Raw genomic sequence first — 25,366 nt, 5'->3', positions numbered from 1 at the left:
TTTTCTGACTGTGGAGACGGTGTTCCTGGGATTGACCAAAGTCAACTCCATGTTCAACTTCTTTGATCGCAGAACTGATGACCAAAAGCTTTCTTCTTAGTCAGGTGAGCTTTTGCAAAAGCTGTTTTGGAGACGTGGAGTCCTTCTTGGTCTCCGTCCATGGACACCAGGCATGTTCATTGTCTGCTGGAGAGTCTGACTGAGATGTTGGTATCAGAGCTGCTCAGACTTATCAGGATAGTCTTGGTGGTGATGCTTGGATTTGCTCTGGCCTTTCCCATTTTTGTCTTCTAGAGTTTCTATCACACACTTTGAGACTTTTCACAGTGTGAAACACCCTGTACTTTTTGATGATGCTTTGCACTGTGGCCACTGGCACTTAAATAAGGCTTTATGGCCTTTCTACATCTTCTAAGCAACCTATTCGTCAAATTGAAATTTACTAAAGATCAAAATTTGCCGTGGGTATGAATAATTGTGGACTTAACTGTATGTAAGCTGTATATAATAGTTTTATATCAGTGTAGATGTGCAGATACAGTGATTTTCACACTAACCACAAACGTTAAATTAAAGCTTAACTAAAATATGTTAGTTTTACACTTTTTCCTACAGTGAACCTATTTTGGATTCTGAAGGCTTGTTGTAGACCCCATCATTATATTTTTGCCAAAAATTCTGCTTTCCTAGCTGTATAGTGTATTTCCATAATGACTAAATTAAGTCTATATTGACTGTAATACTGGGTTTACTGCTAATTTGTATGAGAAATCTGTATTACCTTTACAGTACAAATTAAAGTGACAAATAACTCTTTTTTTTCAATGACTATAAAGGGAATTTCTATTTATATTGTAGTATAGTACTGGCAAAATATAAATAACTGCTGCATCACTGCAACTGACTGTGTTATGTCAGTGTCATTTTAATTTTCTGGAATGTCAGTCAGTTCAGTGTGCACTATGAATGTGCTATCACTGCCTTTAAGGCCTGGTTGCTGAATACTCAACTGTTTGTTGTGTCTGCCAGCAGCCTCTGACTCTCAATCCCCATATCTGATGGGGCATATTTTCAGACTCAAGGAGAAAAAGCAAGCAGCTCTCACTATGCTATGGACAAATAGGACATATATTTCTGTTGGGAAAAATATATATAATGCACTTGCACTAATAGTAATGATACGAATAGTGAGTGTAAAAATCAAAGTAAATCTTGATTTGCCAACCATGCTTAATGCTACACCATCATTTTACGACACTATACATGCAGGATCAGCAATCACAGGCAGCACTGGTACTCAGGGTGAACTGCATAGTTTTTTTCTCAGCAACGCTCAGAGATAAATTATAAGCCGGGTGTTCTATATTTTTAAAAATATTTTCCTTTCAAATTGCTCTCCTCTGATTCAAAGCTATGGAATTTTCTCTGCTGTCTAGTTCATGTTTTTTAATTAAGGTGCACATTCAGTTTGATTTCTTCCGGTATCTATGTGGGGCGTCATTATCCCTGAAAAGATGGTGATATAACTCTTCTGTCTACAAAGAGGGCAGCAGAATGAATCAGCCCTCCTCCCTTTTGGAGTGGCAGGAAAAGAAGTGACACTGATGAGCTGTACCAGGCAGCTCTGGAGTCAGCAGCACAGCTTCAGCATCATTTCCGTTTGACTAAACATGCTTCTTTTTTAACACGTGTATGCGTTCTCATGTCTGTTGGATCTTCCCAGATACAAGTAGCGAGGAGAGAGAAGTGTGTGGTGCCATGCTGTTTTCAGCACCATTTGTAGTGACATATGCATTCCCACTGTGCATGGATTTGGAGAGCCTTGACTTCTGGCTGTCATTTCCCCTCTACAGTGAAACTGCTGAAAGGCCAACGAGTGCAATATGTTGTTTTACCCAACAGAATCTGTTTCCAGGCTGAATATTACACTGAGTTGGTGGTCATGACAAAAGAAAAAAATGAGTGCATCATGGGTACTTGGGGTCATGTCAAGGTAGGATGGCACACGTATAGGGACATCTGCGGGCATGGAGCTTCAGGAAGTGACAGTAGGTTCTTGATTATCCACAATAAACCCAGAAATAAATCATGATGTGAAGCTCTCTGCTGGAGATTTTTCTGTTTTCTAACCAGTCTGGTCAGACTGGGTAAATTTGCTTAAGATACCAGTCTTGTTTTATTCATATTTCAAGAAAGTGGCTTTCTATAATTGACTAATGTTGGTACAGTTTTTTTTAACTTCCTTCTCTGGTCAACAATGAGAATCATTACTGAAATCAGCTGAAATCAGATGGCCTCCAGCTAGGACTATTAATGTAGACACAACTGATAGGGCCACTGTGTCAACCAAACAAAATTCTGGTCTACTGAAATCATACCTAGTCTTCAAACAGTTGATTGTTATGAAGAAAAAAAACAAATCTGTTATTTCTACATTACTTGAGTGGGCCTTGGTGCACTGAGCACTCTACCTGCTCGTCTTATTATCAGAGATGAATTCTAAATGAACATAAAACCCAGTAGTTGAAGTAAATGAAATCATTTGAATTTGATTATTTTACACTGAAGTGATAACGGCAGACTGGGGCAGACCAACTGCCCATATTCACAAGATTTCTGAAAATATAACTATATCAACTGGTGTTCACAGCACAGCACTACTGAGGAATATAACCCAGATAAGTTAGACCAATGTGTTTAGATGATCTGCATGTTGGTTGTTGAGCTGTGATAAAACTGTTGTTTGCAAAGTTTACACTTGACTTTTTGGCCATCAATTTTAACAAAATACATCCAAACATGCAATGAATGCTTTAACATGGTGTCAGTTAGTTTGGAGCTGACTAGGTCCAGTTAGACCAAGCAGTCTCCATTAGGTTGGCATAGTTCATAGTTGTAAACACATACATAAGGTGAACAGGGTGTTCACTGCTAGTCCAACCACCACCAAAAATGAATGGATTAATTCTGTATCACTTATTCCTTTTGAAAGTAACACTGGCATTTGTCTGACTTGGTTGGATAAGACCAGTCAATTGACCAGTCGACCTGGACATGACAGCCCGACTGGTTACAGGCAAGTTGTTCCCAAACATGAATTGTTTCCTAACTGCCATGGATGTATTGTCACATTGTTAATACCAGCAACAACAACAACAACAATTGATCTAAGTTTTGGAATGCTTTTTGAGATACATTTAGAGAAGACTCTTTAGATTAGTTGAAAAGATCTTTGATAACTAAGGACACACTAAATGCACAAGTTAGCACAGAACACCATACTGTCATTTTAGAGTAACTTCTTAGGAATACCAAGAGACAGAGATTGAACATGAATAAATAAAAACAAAACAACAAAAAACATAGATTATAGTGGCAGTATTGAAATGGAATTAGGGAGGATGAGGATGGTCAGAAGTTGAAGTTGCTTTCTAATTTTGTAGAAGAATGGAATGATCATTGGTCATTGTTGGAATCTGAACCTGGGATTTTGAGAATTAGGATGACAGAAGCAGTTTTCAGTGATGCAGGAACAGTAGCAGTGGACTGGCAGGGGTTAACTATGACTGTTATAATAGGTGAAATTGAGGGCATCCAGGTCTTTACCAGGGTGGACAGGGAGAGCAGGTAGGAATCCTGGACATCCTGATGAGTTCAGTGATGTTTTCAACTGATTAAAGTTCAAACGCTGATGTGGTGGTGGAAAGTGAAGAATCCCAGGTGTTCCTCCAGGGAGAGTCGGCTTGTGCTGGTGGAGAAGAGGTCAACTGTTACGAGATGCTCATAATGCTGCAACTGAAAATATCCCAAAATGCTTTACATTGTGTAGTGGAGATGAAGCGAGAAGTGGTTTCTGCAGGCTGAAGGAGTTTGTTAACAGTAAATAATAAAGTCTGCATGTTATTCTGCCCAGATTTAATAATGTTGGCACAATAGGAGGATTTAGCAGCATTGAGTACATTCTTATAGCATATGGTCAGAGTACATTTGCTGTTCAACATATTCCTTTTCCTGGAAAACTTGAGGTATCAGCCCGATTGCCTTTTGAAGAAGCTGACAAATGTACCAAGGAGAGGATCTAGTAAACACATATACATTCCCACAGTGCCCTATGGCACATTTGTGCAGACGAGATGCAGTCAGGTTTCCCTAGTGACAGCTTAACAATGGTCAAAAGATTGTAGCATGGAAATAGTGGATGATCTGACGGTCTTTTGAGTCAAAAAATAAGGAGAATTCTCCAGAAACCATGATCAAATAAATGTATTTAGAAAATGAATGAAATTAAATTTCTGTTTTATATTATAAACCTTTCAACTAAAGGCCAAATTCTCTCTGCAATTAAGGTAAATAATTTACAGTATGTATGTGCAGATTCCTCCTTTAGCGGACTTGAAGCTTTATATTAAGAGCTGAAGCTTTGATTTCCTCTCTTCAGTTAAGTAATCTCTTTTAGTTTCTCTCTTCTGTGCTGTAATGATTTATGCATCTTCATCCAGCTGGGGCTGTGGCCGGCCGCCAGCAGCCAAAACGGCCACCTTGCCACACTGACACAGACACCGATGTGTTGCCATCCAACTGTGAGGCCTCAGGGGCCATTTTATTTGTGCCATAACTCATTTCAGGGAACGTATGTCACTGCGGGTCTGCCCCGTAGGAGTGGGGCCCACACGCATACATTACCATGTTTATTAACTCCACAGCTGAGATTAACATAAGCAGTGACTGGGTGGTGGACTGTGTGAGAACCAGAGGCAGCAGCCCAGACACTGGTCACACAACTAGTGGTGCAAACACCGCAAACATAACAAAGACGTTGTGCCATTAGTAGCAGGCCTCTGTTTTAATATAATGTAAAACAGATTTTCCAAAATGTTGGTGTTTAAATTGCACTGGGATTTTTCAGACTTCTCACTGCTGCTTAAAGTGACAGGCTCATCTAAAAAATTACACGTTTCCTTAACCCATGAAAGCACTTCTTGCATGTCAGATCCCATTGGATGCTCATCTTCATAGTGGGTAGACACTGGTGGGTGCAGACAATTTCATTCCATTTAGCATATTTGCATAATGAATAACTCAGCTGTTCCCACACAGGATCTCGTGCTGCTTGTATAATTTATCATTTGGTGGCATCTTCTACAGGGCTCATGTTCAGCCTGTACCTGATGGGCCAAGATCATGTTCAAATTAGCCTCTTTCATGTTTCACTAGGTACAAACAGCAGGGGAATTTTCCCCCTCGGTACAGTTTGAAATACAAATATGAAGGAAGATATCCAATCCAAGCCCGGTAAATACTGTAAAACAATAAAGCTAATATACCACAAGGCTTTGTTCTTTCACTGCCATACCTTTAGTAAAATGTTCAATATTATTGTCTCAAGCTTGTTGTGTTGGTTAGAGGCATTATGGGTTTTTAACAGTTTTAATGTGGCCATGTCAGATAGGTGCTAGTTAGTAAAAATGTCACATTATACATTGCCAAAGTACAATGATGTGATTCTGAAATAAAATAAAATTAAATAAATGAATAAATAAGTTAAAAAAAAAAAAAACAGAAACTGATTCAAATGAACAAGGATACAGAAAGCCCCACTCTGCTTCCCTAAGTTGATTTTGTATGAAATCAAGAAAGTCTCCAAGAATCTGAGTTTTGGCATCGTTGGTACACTGCTGTTTTAAGGTGAAACTGAAAATGCAGCCTTTATTTGTCATGAATACATTACAGCATTGTGAATTTATCTTTGTTTTTTTCACCTGCATATCCCAGTTGGGGTCAGAGCGTAGGGTCAGCCATGATCAAGCGACCCTGGAGGAGGTAGGGTTTGGCCTTTCAGACCCTTGCCCAAGGGCCCAACAGTGGCAGTGCTGAGCTTTGAGCTGCCAACCTCCTGATCAGTAGCCCAGAGCCTTACCAGTTGGAGCTACCACAAAACTTGAATTTCATCAGATGGGTTTTTTTTTTTTTTTTTTTTTTAAAAGAAGAATCGTAAAGTCTAGATGTCAGAGGTTGAAATAACACATGCTCCATTTGTCTCTCCCTAATTAGGTTCTGATGATCCTCACATAATCTACACCTCTGGTTCTTATTTGATGGATTTAAAGGTGTGATAAATGTACTTACTTTTGTCATTGGACTGATCTGTTTTCTGTGTTTATTTAAATTATGAAATAGACACAAAGTGTAAATGTCACGTTTTAGCTGAAGCCACTGATTATTAAGTGTTTGCATGCTCACATATATTGACAGTAAACGATTTCCACGAGATGGCTGTACATGTTTTTCACAAGTGTACATAAACAGGTCTTCAAGTGCGTTGGTGATAGAAGCAGTGTTCTTTATGCTGCGTGCTGCCTTTTCCCTTGTTCACTTAACAGATTTGTATCCATAAGGCAGGGCTGCCTCAGGGCATCGTTGAGGTTCCAAAGCATACAATAAGTCTGTTCTAATAACTCCAGGTCCTTTGGGAAGCCTCTTTAACCTTCAAACCCACACACTAATTAATGTGTGTGTGTTTTGTGAGTCCACAGAGATGAGTGGAAGCTAATGAGGGACTACCTCTGCTCAAAGGGCACACTGGGTGCTAAATGCTCAGTGCTGTGATAGCGATATGTGGGTGGGCAGAGCGGATCGAAAGGCAGCACTGGATCCACGTCTTTACAGATGCTGCTTGAAACCCTCAGTCTGTCTCTGCATTTTCAGATTAGATCAATAAGCCCCACTGTACACAATCAGCAGTGATATAATGCTAGAAATATGTGAGGAGTTCTTTTAGAAACAGCACATAGATGCGAGTCTTTTACTGACTTCCATATTTCACAGCTATCTTGTGTTGTGTCCAATAAACGCCATGTTTTGTCCAGTTCCAAAAGCAATTACCTTTTTCTTTGTTTTGTTCGTATTTTGTTCATGGAAATTACTTAAATAGCCCAGACGAAGCTTTTCAGTCCACCTTCTGTAATTACTTCTATCTTCCTGAATTAAGCACACTGTTGTTCATAAGCAGATTTCATTGTAAATGCACCAGTTACTCCTTTATTTGTGTGTGGTGACAGATTGGAATAACAAAAACATTCATTTTAACACTCTGCATCCTCTTTTTAGAGAAAGAATTAAGCCACATTATATAGTTTTAAACACTAAGTTTTTAATAATAGATATGGTTAAATGGTATTAAAGGTAACATGATGCTTAAATTCAGCATATAGGTGTCAATTCTCGGCAAGGGGTAAGGCTGCTGTTGATTGCAGAAGAGTTTAACAGAGTTGTCTGCATTTTGTGACATGTTAACATTTTTTGACATGATAGAGTTTGCACTGGCTCAAAGCAAAGAATGAAAGAGTAACCACCGTGGTGCTGTTTGTTTTATTAGACATCACAGTACAAGTAGTATTTACGTATATGTAAATACCAGCTGTATAAGTTAATGAAATTGTATCATTTGCTAACTTTTTTAATTCTTATTATTATTATTTTGCAGACTCCTTTTCAAAGTGTCACTGAACCGTAGGAGTCTATGAACTTAATTTTATGAACCACATTGTCACGCTTAAGGCTTAAATTGCATGTTTTTAAATACATTAAAAATAGAAAGTGAGCATGAAGAATGTCAGTTTGGGTCAAAATCATTGAGCAGAGGTGTACTATGACTGACATGGTATATTAAGAATAATGTACATCTCCATAGTCATATTTTTAAAAAATGTAGTAATTTCATCCATTCAACCTTATTGCTGACAGCTCTTCTCTTTTAACAGAAATGCTCATTCTTTAAAGTGGCTTGCATTGTGCTGTTGTTCAATCCCTGATTTGCTGCCTTCCAGAAACTTAGGTCATGTTTCATTCTGTTCCTTGTTCACTTTGTTGTAGAAGTTTAACATAATTTGTGGTGAAATAGCAAAGGAAAGGCAGCAACATGTTAGGCAGAACATGACTCTAGGTGATATGTAAAAAATGATATTCGCTTTTTCTTAAAAGCATGAAACATGCTTCACTTGTACAGTTCGGGGCCCTGAATATGTTTCATATATGGAGTCATCACAAAATGCCTTGTGACGGCCATGGCAGCCCTTTTGCTCTCTGCAGCAGCCAGATTAGATATTTTAAATCATATCTAGTGAACAATAATAAGAAGTCTTGCTGATGTCGTAAGATAAAGGGAATTTCTTCTTCGTGTTTCTGAACTCAATATTAACTATTCAACAGTAATTCAATGAGATTTTATATGATAGTTTGGTAGAAGAGTTTTTATTTGTCATACGCTCATACAGTAGTCCAGTGCATAAGTGACTGTTCCACAAGACTGATTATAAAAATAAAACATTACTTAAAAACTATAGGAACATTTCAATAAGTCATAGTGTCATAAAAAATGATGGAGGTAGTGAATGTGGGGCTAAAGTGCAGTGTACAGTGTGCAAAAGTTAGTCATGTGCACATGTGCGTTATGTTTGCGCATAAACCTATTTGTTTTATACATATTTACATTAACCCGCTGTGCTGTAGCTGACAGAACAGGCGGCATAATTTGGCTTTTGCCCTTATGTTTGACTCATAAGGTATGATGCAACATACACTGGTTAGCGAGAAAAGCAAATTGGCTGTCATGACTACTACAAAGGGTTTTTATGATGGCTCCATATCTGAGAATGTTCAGGGTGTCCTACACTGTGTACCAACTTTCTTGCTTTTATGAAAAAGTGAGCATTTTGCATTTGGCATAAATCACCTGGACTGTGTTGCAACAAACTCACACTGCTATATTTTGTTTTTCGGCAGTCTCTATTGCAATATGTGAAAACAGCTTAGGAAAGACAGCATGTGCATAACTACCAACTGCAAAATGCAGTCTGTGTAGAAAACACTGTGGTCTGGTCCACTTTTATCATGTTTACCACATGCTGTGACACAGACTTGATGTCTCATTAGGGTCATAAGCTGCTCTCATCTCTGCTGTAATGTTCTCACTTGTGTGATCATCTGGGAAAAATGCTGTTTGAAAACAGCAACTTTTTAATAGCTAGTTTCCATATAATAATAATAATAATAATAATAATAATGAAGAACTTCAGTTTATGATCTGAAGATAGCAGAAGGGCTCGAGGTGGGGATAGCATAACATAAAGTAACTGCATTACATTTCATTATGACAGCCCTGTTACACCGTATGTCTTGTATTTTTTGCAACTTCAGAAAAGTATGTGTGTGATGATATCACATACAGCTAGTCAAACAATCACATTAGATTTTTATAGCCCTCATAAGTAACTGTGTAGTGCAGTGAATTCTGAGGGATCAGTGATTTCTCTCTGCTATTTGGAACCTGTCTATTGTCATCCTTTCCTCACTGAAATATTTACATTTAATTGCCTTTGTGTTTCTTTTTTGCAAACAAATCTTCTTTTTCAGTGTTTCTCTCCTGTTCCTTGCACATTTCACTGTACACATGTGGAACCTCCATGTCAGCAAGCTGTGTTTTTCAAATAAAGTTTAAAAAACAGTCTATACAAGAACTCAGATTAAATGATGTGCTATCAGAAAGTTTTCTTTTGCAGAATAAAATAAAAAGCGGGAGTTTTCTTTTTGTATCTAGCACCAAAAAAGTTGTAGCATGATGTGTTCATTGTGAGTTAATTGGCTTTGCTTCACATCCCACTTCCTGTGATGCAACTATATACAAACTGTAAGGTTGATGCTGAAACAGTATCCCGTGCAGCCCCAGTGGGCATCACATTGAATTTACTCTATCAAGACAACAGAAAAGCATGGAGGAAGTGTTGAGTTTCCATTACCAGACAACAGAGCAGAACAACAAACAGACGTTCTGTGAAGACAGTGAAGTAAGAAAAAATGTCCTCTTATTTGCCATAAGCCCGTCTCTCTGATAAAGGTCTAATTTACTCTGCAGTTGACATAAATAGGAGTCGCTGTTTGAAAACTCACTGTGGTGTCAGGTAAAATTCATGGGTCTAGTCATGAGCCCTTCTGTTTCAGCTCCCACCTCATTTCGTTTCAATTCAGTAGTCTCATCATCATCATTACATGGTTGTATATAAACTCCTCCTCTTCTTTCAGGTGGTTTGTTGTTACTACCATGACATAACATTGATCACATTCCTGCCTACATGTTCAGCTTCCAGTCTGTAAAGCACTGCACAGATACTATACAGTACAGCATGTAATGATAACTTGTAAATAGAGATGATCAGACTGATGATCACACTCCCAGCTCCACACCCCCTTCATCCCTCATTTACCTTCTGCTCTCCCCCGTTCTTCCTGTCTCCTTCCCTATCTCTCTCCTGCAGTTGTCAGAATTATTTGTCTCCTTTGAGGAGAAGCCTCAGGGTGCAGCCTCCTTAGCCCAGGTCCACAAGGCGGTGCTGCATGATGGGAGGACAGTAGCCGTCAAAGTCCAACACCCCAAAGTACAGAGACAAAGCTCCAAGGACATCATGGTGATAGAGGTGAGTCTGCCTGTTGAACTTCATTGAAATAAGTGAAGAAATGCCTCCTGTCTGTCTCCTGTCACTCCTCTGTCGCTCCTGTCCACACAGGAGGCATAGCATGAGTGGCCTGTTAGCAAAGCAGCTTCAGTGCTTTGTGTGTGTATTGAGCGGATCAGTTTCGACAGATGCACATAGACTGAAATTGTGCTTGAAATAATTCCTGTGTCGGCATGCAAGAAGTCGTAAACATAAATTAACTCATTCACAAAGGAATTACTGCTGCTGAGCTTAGTTGTATGTGCACAACATTGTTGCCATCCAGGAGCCTCTCATATTGCACTCATGTTGAAGCAGGTGTTTTATCTTCTTTTGGCACTCTTACCTAAAGCTGTGGGACTCACAGGCAACGAGTTTTGAAACACTGAAGCATGACCTTTAAGTTGCATTCATCTTTTAGTGCGGGCCACTATCCACAGCCAGCTCCAGTTTGTAACCAAGAGGCCGTAGACTTTTGCAGAATCATCCAAACGTCATTGCCTGGAGATATGGTTGCTTGAAATCCACACTGAGACGCCTATGAAGGCATTATTGGTTAGAATGTCCCGATCTAATCTCAAAGGTCTGGATCAGGGAAGTATTTTTTAACTGATCGGCATCAGCACAAACTTGAGTCCAATCTCTCCAGTGTTTACATCAGCTGTCACACAGGTGTCATAAAGAGGGAGCACAAATTCATCCCCACTCTCATGCAACTGGTCAAGGCAGATGGTCGCCTTCACTGAACCTGGTTCTGCCTGAGATTTTCTTTTCTTTTTTTTTTCTGACTGCTTGCTCATTGGGAATCTAAAGGAACTTTGGATTGTTGAGTTCTCTGTACTTTGTTTAAAAATTCAACCATTAAGCATCACAAAAGTCTTTTTCATGGTGGCCCATTGCCAGCCAAACCCACACAGTGCTCTTTGCTTTCCAACATAGATATGACCATATTCTGAGTGACCGCCTCCTTGAGTCACATCAGTATTAAACAGTAAGATGCTCCTCCTAGTGGAACAACCAGGTACTGCAGCTAATATACAATACATTTATTAACACGCATGGAGCGAATACAGCCACGTTACACCGTGACCTTTTGAAACTACATTACTGACAGTGCCCTAGAGGAGCTTTATGGCAAAGTTTTAGACCACACGATGTAACAATAAGGAACAGCTATAATGCAAAAATGCTGTTTTTTTTCTTATACATTGCAAAGCTATTCAGTTGTCAACCATATACATTGGCATAGTTTTAAGAACTTCATGTACTTGAACTTTGTATTATCTAGGACAAAGATATCAGATTGGGACTAGGTATCGGATAGTACTAAATAAGAAAAGACTCAGATCGGATCAGGGCAAAAAGACTTTATCAGGAAATCCACAATTATCATATTTGATTAACTGCTCCCAAAGCAATAGAAGATATTGTATAACTGTTTTCCAGACTGAGCAGGACTAACTTTGAGTGATAGCCTGATTCAAAAGAAATGAAGAAGTATCTCTTCTGCAGTTCATGAAACATATCAGGTTTGGTGTTGCTGATAGCAGGTTGGCCAGAAACATATTTGACAATATAGAAAGCTGTTGAGCAACAGTTTTCCTTCCTTACACTTGATTTACCTAATGATGTTCATTCAGGGCGCAGTCAGTCACTTTTGTCCTAATATACTAACAAAGTGTTAGTCTTTGACAGGATATCACTGTATACATGTTTGACACTGAGACTGATTTGACTTTGTAATTTGAAGGTGTTGGTGCGGGCAGTCCATTGGCTCTTCCCAGACTTTGCCTTCATGTGGTTGGTGGAGGAGGCCAAGAAAAACATGCCACTGGAGTTGGACTTCCTTAATGAGGGACTCAATGCTGTGAAGGTGGCCAAAATGCTGGCTGATTTCCCTTTTCTCAAGGTACACACACCAAAATGTGACTTTTTCTACAAGCCTGTCTTTTATATGACCAAACCTATAAAGGCCACGGGATTCATTTTTGACCCTGTTTGTCCCACATGTACACATCTACTTGTAAACTGCTGGTTATAATCTGAGACAGTCTGCTTCAATTCAAGGTCCTAGTATTTAAAAAAAAAAATTCAGTAGTGTTAATAGAGGTCAGACTTTTTCACGGTGTGTGAGAGCCTCCTTTGTGCTGCCTGTCAGCTCCTCCTAAATTCTAACAGAGAAACCCGCAAATCATATTTCCTTTACGACGCAGAGCTGGACTTCATGTCCATTATCATTTAATTTTCTGGTGTCCTTTTTTTCTAATATGTCTGAGAACTTTTATTAGAGCTGGTGAATGTGAAATAGACCTCTTTTTCCAGCAGTCGCTCTTTGTTTAATTCTTAAACCCAGCTAAAATGTCTTTTGCTTGGAATTCTTTTCTGTCATTTGCCTCTTGTTCTGCATGTTTTAATTGTATAAGTTGGCATTTGATAGAGACTTAAAACTTTGCAGAATGCAATATATTTTTGTGTAAATTCCCTCCAGTACAGTCAGTAAAACTCCAGTTGGCCTCAGTGGAATCAAAAATGATAATATCAATAAAAACACTTTCAATAATGTGACAGATTAGAACTCATCCTCTGATTATGACAGACAAATATTTTCTTTTAGTGTTTTGTCTGAGATTTAATGAATGCTTTCCTTGTTTGTTTTTCTTGATCAATCAGTAATCAATTTCGTGAGTTTTTCTGAAAGGAGTGTCCTCGATATATCAGTGCTATACATAGTTAAATTCAAAATCATTCATACCCATACAAGCTTTAGATTTATAGTGAATTGTTGTTTCACCAATAGGTTTCTTCTGGCTGGAAATTATATAAACAAGTGACGACAGATAGCAAGACATTATGTTATTAAAAATGCTATGTCCAAAATTCTTCATATCCCTCAAAACTGTCACCAGTCTTTGAAAAAATACAGCTTCTATCCCAGTCCAAATATTCCAGGTAATTTCTACCATGTTCTTGAACATTCTAATACACCATTGAGGATTGAGAACAGCAGATGCAGTGGTTCTTTAGTCACTTACGGGTTAAATGCAAGTCATGGCTAAAACCCATGAGCTTAGGGAACTTGCTGTAATGGTCCATCAGTGAGAAGGAGCTGAACATTCTGGCTGCTCACAAAATGTAGAAAGGCTATACAGCCTTTGCAAAGTGTTTTCAAGAGGCAATGGCCACAGTGCAAATGATAATCAAAAAGTACAAGGAGTGCCACACTGTGAAAATTATTAAAGAGCATGGTAGGAAGCCAAAAGTGACACCTCTGCTAAGAAGGAATGGAATAAGCCAAGAAAATGTCAACCATCACCAAAAAACCATTGTGAATTTGAGCAATTTTGGTACTAACATCTCATCAGACACTCTAACAGACACTGAACAAGGCTGGTCTCCACAGATGGAGACCAAGAATGACTCCACTTCTCCAAGACAGGCACACAAAAGCTTACCTGGACAAAGAAGAGAGCTTTTGGTCATCAGCTCTGTGGTGGTAATATTCAACCCCAAAATATCAACCCCGTAGCCAGTGTAATGCTTTGGGTGTGTTTTTCAGCTGATTGGCAACTTTGTGATAGTAAGCAGCATCATGAGAAAAGAGGATGGAATTTAGGTTCAGGAAGAAAACATCAAACATTCTGCAACAAAACTTGGGTAACATTGAACCTTCTAAGAAGACAGTGATCTGAAACATACAGTCAAAGCGGTCAAGATCAGGTCAACAGAAAACAGTATCAGCATGTTGGAGTGAACCAGCCAAAGTCCAGAGAATGATGGTGAAGAAGCCTTCAACCTCAAAGACCTGGAGATCATCACAGCGAGGTCCATTGTTTAGTGAGAATGGGTATCTGTAACTTGAGACGTGACATTTTTAGAAAAAATAGAACTTGTTAAAATGTATCATGAACATTTCTCACATTAGAACATACATTCCAGTCAGAAGTATCCTATTGGTCAAATACAGTTTGGCTATAGATCAGACTCTGACATGGGTATGAACCGTACATTGGATTGGTTGACAACAGTAAACAGTATGGCCACTGACCGCAGACACCTCAGTACCAAATGAATTACAAATCAGTATTTTTACACCTTATGGATGATCTCAACTGTCAGCGCTTTGAACTGTATACCTGTTGTTAGGCTGTTGATCAAAAAACTGCACATTCAATAAAGGATAAAAAAAAATTATACATTTCACAAAATTTGCAAAACAGTGATGCTATAAAAGAAGATTCCATACAGAGCTAAACATAGGAAAGCCTTTTCTATATACAGAGGAAAAAAACTTGAATTTGAAATAATCCTGGATGTTACCACACAGACACACACACAGACACACACACAGACACACACCCACAATTACATAATCTAAGCGTTGTGTGTAGAAACTAATCAGTGTCTCATAGAGAGGAGTTTTTGAAGCCATTTATAACAGAGGGGAGATGAGGTGCAGGACTCGGGTTATCTGACAGGCTCCTCCACAGTCTGCAGACACTCGGATTCAATGCACCTTCATTACATTTACATTTTCTTCATAGTAAGACTATAACCTTGGAAGGGATTTGACACTAGTGTTTTTTTCAGTTGTTATGATTATATACATCGCTATATTTGATCAAAACAATATACCTTTTCTTTTTTAACCAACTGGTCCAACTTGTAGATTCGGCTATATTTGACCTCAAACACTTGAGTACAGGGTGTATTAGCTCCTAGTTCTATTCACAATACACACAAATGACATTGTGACATTTTCTGATTGCTCCACTATTCTTGCTTTATGACAAAGAGAACAAAACACAACATTTTACCACTTCAATGTCAAACATTTCGTGGACTGGTTGATGCTTACCAACTTATTGTGAATGTGAAAAAAACTGAGGAGGAGATATTCAGTCCAGAGTTACTGGTGACAATAGTCTGGTACTTACACACACCCACAATGTTCCAGTAAATCAGGTTTCTTCATATAAATATCTGGGCTCCAAGGATTGGTTGAAAACCCTTATCTGTTGTACAACAGAAGGCTACAGTCTATCCACCTATCTGTCAGCCTGTCAGTTCATCTCTCCATGTACCCATGTACAGTATGCACTCTATTATCTCTGTCAAAGCCTTTGTAACACAGTATTAAATCAATGTAAGTACTTAATACAAAACTAATGTTAAGGTTTTTCCAAATTAATACAAATTTGCAATTTAGTTAGAACCAGCTATCAGAACTCAACCCTATAATGTAATGCACATCAGTAAGACAACTCTGCAGGAGAACAAAATCTAGTCAAAATGTGTAAGATCTATACACACCCAATGTTTATTGTTGCTCCAACCCACCAGAACAAATTCCTCGTATTGTGTAAACTATGCCTGGCAATAAATCTGTTTCTGATTCTGATATGTAATGATGCTGAAAATGAACAGAAAATGTATAGTATAAACATCTCCTCTCCCTCCCCTCCTCTATTGCCCTCTCCACAGGTTCCCATGATCCACTGGGATCTTTCCACAAAGAGGATCCTGACCATGGAGTTTGCAGAGGGAGGGCAGGTCAACGACAGGGACTACATGAAGAAACATTGCATCAATGTCAATGAGGTACTGCCTGCTACTGGTTTGTCTTGATTGGCAATAGTTTATTGATTGACAACACAGATCCCATTACACACTTACACATGCACACACATTAACAGCATGTCTGCATAGCAAAAGACGCACAGTAGGAGAGCTGCAGCTTCCACCCCCCACCTCTCATACACATGATGCCTTCAGGCGCAGTATTCTGTGTAGGTCATCTGTGATGTGGCGGCACTCAGGACCCAACCGTCACTGTAGTTACATTCATAAAACAGAGGAAAACAAGCTGTGGGTGTCATTAGTATGCTAAAAGAACAAGTGACGCACAAACTGCTACATAACTGGATTGATTAAAACAAAACTGTATCTATTTGTCAGAAGTGTGAGACACGTGACTTAAAACATGGTGGAAATGTTTTCTGTGTAAACAAATACCAATGTCAGCCTCAGGTGTCCTTGGGTATAATCTCTGTCATCCATCCCTCTTATGCCTCAGGTTTCTCATGGCACACTGCCTTTAATAGACTGGTGTGTATGAGAGAGGAATAGAAAAGAAAGACTAAGAGTAGTTTTTACCTTCTTGGAGTAGCAGTGATACACTATCAAACCATATAGAAATAGAATGAATATTGCAAGTTCTATAGCTGCTTAGAATACTGCATGTAAAAGACTGTACTGATTTTATTGAAAGCAGTTGAAATCACATTACTAAATGTGAATTGCCAAATAATCATGTACCTTTCTGACCTTAACAGTCTAAGTACATCCTCACAACATATGCTGACATTAAAAATCACAATTAACTCCCTAAAGACAGTGGCTTGTAAACAAATTGAACGTATGGAGCCTGCAGCCACACCTAATTTTGGATTATTCATTCTTGTATTTATGTGAATAAGTGTTTTTTCTATTCACATAGATTGACCTTTTCTGTTGATTCGTCATGAGTTTTTTGTTGGTCATTTAAAGTCGATTTCTGGTCTTTGGTTTAACACCTACGAACTCAAAAATAAATTAAAAATGTAGAATTTTTTCCCCCCATAAAAAAAATCCCTTCTTACCTTAAAATGACTTAGATGTAACTGCACTCTGTTGCTTCTTTTACTATGTGCAGATCTATGAAGCCGTGGTCTTGACTGTGCACTTCAGTCATGATTTGGTTTCCAGCAAATAAATAACACCTTAGGGACATGTTTACAAGGTAAAAAACAAAACGAAATGAAACAAAACAAAAAAACATTTTAGCTGTAGTTGGTCTTTGAAAATGTTGATTTTTATAGTTTTGGAAAAAACAACAGTGCTGCTATAAACTGCAAGCGCCAAGATATCCTCTGAAAAATGTTTTGCCATGTCAGCAGCCTAAGATCTAATGCTTAAGGAAAATGCCATGTGTGGTAATGAAATCTGAAAATGACAGTTGTGCTGTTATTGGCCTGTGGAAACACACATGAACGCATAAATCCACACACACACACACACACACACACACACACACACACAACTACAGTAAGAGACACATGTGACACAAATGAATGTGAGCATTAAGCAGTGATGACGAGTATTATGAGACAGCTGACGTGATAGATAGAGGACATAACACACACACACACACACACACACACACATATATGGAGGATGGATAGAATTATTAGGTGGCAGTGGTGCATGCTGGACCCTGTGTGTCTGTGTGTGTAATCACAAGATGGATGAGGGCCCAAATAGACTTTCCACTGAACTCGGCCTCTTGATGTGACCAGAATGGGGCAATGCTTTGCTATGATTGTTTTCTTCGCTTTTCTTTTCTTTTTCTTTTTTCTCTTTGCACCCCCACCGAACCCCATATTGGCAAGATTCAAGATATGACTGCATGCACTGAAGCTATAATCATACAACTCTGTGGTTCCAGTGTTTCACTGTATTGGGGCCTTTTATAATTTGTGACACATTATTTAATTCTTGTTAAAATACTTGTACTGTTATCTGAGTGATGTTTGACACAGCACAGTTCCAATTGTTGTTTTGTCCGCTGCAAATTAAAACCAACATGCTAATGAGGTTGGCAATATATAATAGAGAACCACTTTACAGGCTGTTGATGTCACAAATGTGATCTGATATGATAATCAGACCTCAGCAATTTCACTGGTTTGTGTTTCTTCCTGTTGGATACCCTATTATGTCATTTTGTCTGATTGCCAGTAATCTAAACACATCCAACTGAAATAAACAAGAACCACAAGATTACAGACCTTTTGTCCAGACTTCTGAAATCCTCTAAGTGCCTCATGCTCAAGCTCTCCCATCGCAAATCCACCACAGACAGCCTCCTGGACACCTGGCAGTTTACCAAGAGAGCCAACAGCTCTGTAGACAATGCAGTAAACATGGCCGTCCATGTTATTCTCTACCACATGCACTCTGAGGAACCTATCCCAAGATCCTGTTTGTGGAATACAGCTCTGTTACATGATCATCCCAGTGCTTGTGCAGGACAGCCTTTCCTGGGGGAATTCAGCTGACTTCACCCGCAGGTGACCTTCAGTCACCAGTCTGTCGAGCTGCTGAAGTTTGCAGATAAGTTTGCAGATGACGCTACCCTCACTGGCCTCCTGTGGGTGAGACTGGCTGCAGGTGGGCGACTGACCATCTTGTGACTTGGTGCAAGGAGGTGGACTTTAGAAGAAGCCCCACACACAGCCCCACCTACTACGTCACCCTGTATGACGCCGTAGTTAACACTATAGAAACCGTTTGCTACCTGGTCACCATCCTCACCGAGGATCTCACGTAAGAGCAGACCATCAGTCATCTCACCAACAGGGCCTGGCAAAGGATGTACTTCTTATGGAAGCGAAAGAAGTTCAACTTGTCCAAGTCAATGGTAGTGTCCTTCTACTCCGCCATAGCTGAGTCCATCCTCACCTCGTCTGTCACCATCTGGTACGCTGCTGCAACTGCCAGTGACGAGGGCAGACTGCAGCGTATCATCCGCTCTGCTGAGAGGGTGATTGGCTGCAACCTGCCATCTCTCCAGGACCTGCATGTCTCCAGGACACTGAAGCAAGCAGGAAAGATTATAGCTGACCCTTCCCACCCCAAACATAATCTTTTTAACACTCTCCCCTCTGGCAAGAGGCTGTCACCACAAGAACAGTTTCTTCACAACTGCAGCTGGTCTCATCAACAAGACCTGGATCCCCCATTGACACAGACTGTATCCCACTCATGATCACTACACCTTCTGTTTACATAAAGCCCTATAGTTATATTTTACTATTATTATGAATATTTATCTGTTATTATTATGTATCAACAACAACTCTTCACTCATATGTAGATAATATTTGGCATATATTCACTGTAAAATAACATTTTATTTAATTTAATTATTATATGTATTTGCCTTTTTTTGTCCTCTAACTTGTTTCTTGATTGTGACTCCACCATGTCAAGGCAAATTCTAACGTACTTATCATCCAATCATCCTGATTCTGTTTAATAATGCAGGGCTTTTACACGGACAGATACCATGGTCACTACTTTATGACAATATCTCATTTTTATCATCATATAAAATTAACTCTACCAGTGATGATGAAATACAATCCAGGAAGTCTACTTTGTGTCATACAAACAAAACAAGTTTAAGTTATCCACAAAATTGATGCGTCTGTCACAGAAGTTAAACAATAAATCAGTGAAGCTGAAATGAAATGTGTCTCAGGTGCAGAAGACAAAGTTAATCAAATGGAAACTCAGTGGAGTCGCATGTTGACATACAAATCAAAGTGGATGAACTGGAGTGTTGAAGACTTACCTGAGAAAGAAGAGGGTCAACAAATACAGTACTGTGCAAAAGTTTTAGATGTTTAAATTCATTTTAGTCACGCAAGGGAGGATCAGTTGTGCAACATGACACAGAGCTCTCATCTCCCCATCATGGGAGATCTCACTTACAAGAAGAGACGGAAGACAGGCAAGAAGAACTATGGCAAGTTCTCCAAAACATTTGCAACAATCTCTCCACCCAGTTCCTTGAAAAACTCATAGCAAGCCTTGATTTAGTGCACTTTGTACGGAGTTGATGGTAAAACCTGTGTGGAATAATTTTACAAGCCTGGAAAAAAAAAAAACTTGATCATCGTTGTTTTATCTTCTGTCACAACAATAAGGAATTAAAGTGTTCAAAATTCAAAATAGATTAGCAATAATGGCCAGAGAAATGCCTTGCTGCATAACGCTACATTGCATTGTGGTAAAATATGGTTTAGGAACTCCCCCCTCCCCCACAACAGCTTTCATGATCTTTGCAATTTGTGCAAACTGCATGTTCACACTCAGCCCTGGGCTTTGATGGTAACAAAGTACTTGTCAAATCCTCAAACAGCGTCTGAAACCCTGCACACTGCATCACCACTGGGGGCTGGGTCTGATTATTTTTGTAATGTTTGGAAGCTGAGACTCAAACAGTCACTTCACAAAGAATTTGAACTTCCCTCTCAGGCTGTTTTTCAGTCTTTGCACTACTATTGTCATCAGTTTTTTTTTGGTACATACAGTCAAGTTAAAAATGAATGAATACATTTAAGAAGAAACTCCTCAAAGAGGTTAAAGCATTGCACACCCTGAACTGAATATTGTCCTTTTCTGTGGATTCCATGTGCATCTGCCTGTACATATTATGACTTTGTATTCAAATTGAATCTGCTGGTCTGGCCTGAGAAATAATTATGAAATTTTGGCTAAAACAAAGTCATTTGTTCGTTAAGCTGAGAGAGCACTGGAACATTTCAGATATTTTTAAAACCAGACAAAAGGGTTATTTCAGGCCAAATGGGAAAGTTAGTAGCTGTGGATCTCATCTCTGTTTGAAATCTGGTAGTAAAATAATGATTTTCTGTGACCATGTGTGTCTATTCCCTTTCTCTCCAGTGTCAATCTGTGGAGCTCTAATTAATGGCCATTAGTGTCTGCCCATTCCTCTCTGAGATAATTTGTTGGCTCCCTGCTCTCTCTCTTTGTTGGCTATATAAGTGTGTGCGTGTCTGTCGGCTTGTAATGTTGTGATTGTGAGGACCAATTTCAGTTGTAAAGCGTTGTGAAGACATTGGTGCACTGTGAGGACATTTTCGTCGACCCCATGACTTCCAAGGGCTGCTTGCAGGATAACATTGGTTTCCGATGCAGAATGCTGCATCAAACAGACATATTCCTGGGTCACACTGAGGTTGTTTCCTCAGCTGCTGTAGTTTGATATCTTGGTGACTCGTTGTGTCAATGAGGTGCCGCACAAATACAAGAAATCCCACTTGTGTTCATGTCTGCATGCACGTGTGCATGCTTGTGAACATCCCGTGCCCTATTTTGTCCTCTGGAGGCATCCACCAGCACGAATACCCTGACTAACCATGAATCACATCCCCACAGTTTAAATGCTCTGGTTGAATCCACAAAATTAAATTAGCAAGTACACAAGAGGAAAATATGGAGCTTAGTGGAAGTTTAATTAGGAGCACCACATTCACATTTTTCTCCTTCAGCCGTGCTTTCAGCTGCTACAGTTTGAAGCATCCAGAGTCAGAAAAAAACGTAGGTAAGGACAGGTCACAGTATGCTGCTGTAAGCAAAGACCAATGCAGTTTAATTCATCACACTTTGCAATATATGTGAAATTTACAGATGCAGTTTTAAAATGCTGTGTGTCGTGGTGATATTATTTACTGTTTGTGTTGTGAGTGTAAACATATGGTGCTTATACTGTTTACACTATGTTTAGTTTGGATTCCCTGAGTAGTTGCTGCAGAGGGAATTATTAATAGGGATTTAGATAAATTCATTGAGGCTTCTATCATGTCTTTGACGGCTTCAATACATCTATGAACTTGTTTGAGCCCTCTGAACTCAGAAGAAGTTTCTGGGTGTTTTTTTTTTTTGCTCCTGTTACATTTTTACTCACTGTTGGCTCATTTTTCACTGCAGAGTCCTGCATCTCTATGGAAACAGCTCAACCAGGGATGGAAGTAGAAAGAACTGAAAACAAAAATTAATGGCATAAATCATAAAATAGAAAAATCAAAAGCTGAATTTCTTTAATTGTTCATTTTAACAATTGAAAACAAATGGAATCAGCCAGTACAATATTTTTCCAAGTACCCGCATTGGTTACCAATACAGGAAAAATGTTGTCTCAACTTTCGATAAATATTTTACTATTTACATGTTTAGATAGTTTCCATATGTTTCTCCTCTCTGTGTAAACACAGCCAGCAGTTTAGCTGAAAAGTCCCTGAATTTTTATAAAATGACTGTTGGTCTCAGCTCAGTCAGTCATGGCATCTCAGTTACACAGAGAAGTGCAGATTTTCTTTCTTTTTTTTTTTTACAGAATATTGTGCAAATAATTTATTTTGACAGTTTTTGTGGTTCAAAAAACTGTGATGAAACTGAAATGTTTACAGATTGCCTCCTTCCATATAATTCCATCTATGCTGTTGAACTGAAAACATACATACGGCGTACAGTACAAGCCAGACCTGTTGCATTTAGAAGCTGAACTTTGAATGTGGCCACATCGTTACAGATTGAATTTTTCTCATGATTGAATAGCTGTAATTGTTGATGGGTTTTCAGCCTGTAGGCAGCAGCAGATCTGAGGGATTTGCCTGATTCTATATAAAGATTAAGCTTTGCCTTTTGCACAATGAAAAAATACATGTCAATGTCTATATTTGTAAAAGAGAAAGAATGAGGTCTGGGTAGGAAATTCTTTTTCAATATTTGAAATTATTTGTGAAAGGTGGTCATATTCAAATATGTAGCACTGTGTACATAAACCATAAATAATAATAATATTAACACTAATATACTAATGTCACACCTCATGAAGGTGAGCAATTAGATCAGCTATACTAAAATTGTGATATTGTTTTTTTTTTGTTTTTTTTTTACTATTTTAAGCTCTCTTCTGTTTAAAATCTCATTTTTGTTTTCTTTCAGTTTTTGTAAAATCTGTTTGGATTGAACTTTCTCCATCACTTTTCCAACAGATTTCTGAGAACCTGGGCAAGATATACAGCGAAATGATCTTTGTCCACGGCTTTGTTCACTGCGACCCCCACCCAGGCAACGTGTTGGTCCGAAAGTGTCCCCAGAGCAAGAAGACCGAGATCGTTCTGCTCGATCACGGCCTCTATCAGGTGGGAAATCTCCAGGCTGCTCGGACATAAAAAAAAATACCATTTGTTCTAATATTGCAGTCCATTTTTCATGCTGCTGGCTGAGGCCTTGAGTAAATAGGTAGATCAGCAAACACACGCCGGGATGCTTATAAAAAAAACATGGGCCACACACACACTTCCACAGGCAGACACACACTTTTATTAGCGCTACAGCACGATAAAAGCTTTTTGATAAACAACTCATTTGATGTTGTTCTTAGCAGAGTGCAGTGTGCTGTGTTTGAATGCACCACAGCCCTAATCATACAGGAGCATATGTGCACTCTCATGTTCTGCACACACACACACACAGAAAGACACACAAACACACACACACACGCAACCTTTTTGATTGTTAACACTCCTCCAAACACCCACCGGCTGATACAAACATCCACAGGTCTTACACAACTTTGTTTACTGCTTGTTCCTGTATTCATGAAGAGATTTTAGCAATAAATACGCAACTCCATCATCTTTGACACACAATAAACACACACACACAGACTTCCCTTGGACCATAATGGCACCAATTTATTCCTAATGACTTGTGATTCAGCTGTCATTTTGGAGTTGAATATTAATCTAGTCGTCATATGCACACATACACACACTGTCATTTTCAGTGTCATTACCAGTTGGATGCTACACACTGAGAATGTGTTCAAAGTGCTGTCATCGGTCTGGAAGTGGCAAAGGGTTCTTAGCTGAGGGACTGACTGTAGCTGAAGAAAAAATGTATTAAGAGAAAAATGAGATTTGTTAGATTTTGTTACTGTTGAATAAGTGATTCATGCATAGTGAAGATGTGTTTACATTTGATTATTATTTTAACTTTTTTTTTTTTTTTTTATAACGGCTGTCTAAATTATGATGATTGATAGCAGATGAAAATGAAAACTTCAACCCATCTGAGAAAGGAGATTTGGAGTTCTTAAACATGCGCACGCAAAGAAGAAATCACAGATAATAAACAAATCCACACAATATTCTGCCTGAAGTGTGTGGCAGTTTCCATCCACAGGCCGGTTGGGGTAAAGCTACACTCTGGGATAAAACTTCTCCCATTGTGTTCATTGTGTTGGCTGTGGTCATTCACGTATAGTGTAATCAATGAAAAGAAAGAAAACAGAAATGGAATTAATTGTAATACAAGTACATTTATTGTTTGCAGTAGGGTTGTCCCAAACCGCGGCCATGGATCACAGGATTTTTCATGTGATTATTACTGGCACCAAAATGAGCCCAATCGTTTCATAAAATATGTTGCCGCATTTGTGTCTAAGAGAGAGATCACAAAATGCTTATCACCTTGCGTAAAACATAAGATTTCTAGCCCAAGAGAAGTCCTTGTACTTGTTGTTTGCTACACTCAATGCTCTCTGCTGGCCAGCAAGAAATTAGCTGCAGTTGAGTGCCCGCCTTCTGGTGTTGCTACAGTATGAAACAGTACGAGGTTCCACCTGGTGGAACATCCAGGTACTACAGCTAATCTACAATACATTTTCTGGCATGCACGTAGAGAAAAAAGGTTTTCACCATTTTTTGGAGTTTGTCGAGCCACGCTACACCCAATCCTCTTGACACGCCACTTCAGATTCTGTTCTACTGGAGATTTACAACGAGGTTCTTGGCCACTTACGTACCATTAAGGTACAGCTTGGGTGCAGAAATGACATTTTCTCTCAATACATAGAACTAATCAATCATGAAGCATATACATTGGACTGATTTGAATGACTTTTATTTTCTTGAAGTGTGTATTATCTATGAAAATGGTATCAGATTGGAGCTTGGGATCAAGAGACAGTACATGTTAAACGACTTGGGTCAGATCAAAGGGGGAAAAAAAACAAAAACTTGATAGAGACATCTGTAGTTTACAGTTTACATTATATCCACCAAAATGTAACATAAAATGTAACCTAAACACTCATTCTCCCCTCAGGTCCTTCAGCCACAATTCAGGTTGGACTACTGTCGGCTATGGCAGTCTCTGATTAACGGCGACATGTCTGGGGTGGAGCGTTACTGCCGCAGACTGGGAGCTGGAGATCTGTTCCCCCTGTTTGCCTGTGTGCTGAC

At 39.1% G+C, this 25,366-nt stretch overlaps 1 protein-coding gene across 1 annotated transcript in view; it reads left to right on the top strand.

The window, feature by feature from the left end:
- adck1 (aarF domain containing kinase 1) overlaps positions 1 to 25,366 on the top strand; it is a 92,590-nt gene that overhangs the window by 43,250 nt on the left and 23,974 nt on the right. Inside the window, 5 exon segments of the mRNA XM_008291072.1 lie at positions 10,311 to 10,469; positions 12,238 to 12,396; positions 15,969 to 16,085; positions 23,111 to 23,260; positions 25,230 to 25,366. Coding sequence (XP_008289294.1) covers positions 10,311 to 10,469; positions 12,238 to 12,396; positions 15,969 to 16,085; positions 23,111 to 23,260; positions 25,230 to 25,366 — 722 coding nt within the window.

The sequence above is a fragment of the Stegastes partitus genome, unplaced genomic scaffold, assembly GCF_000690725.1.
Source record: "Stegastes partitus isolate 25-593 unplaced genomic scaffold, Stegastes_partitus-1.0.2 Scaffold713, whole genome shotgun sequence".
In the NCBI taxonomy this organism is placed as follows: domain Eukaryota; kingdom Metazoa; phylum Chordata; class Actinopteri; family Pomacentridae; genus Stegastes; species Stegastes partitus.
This window is presented reverse-complemented; position numbering and strand designations above follow the sequence as displayed.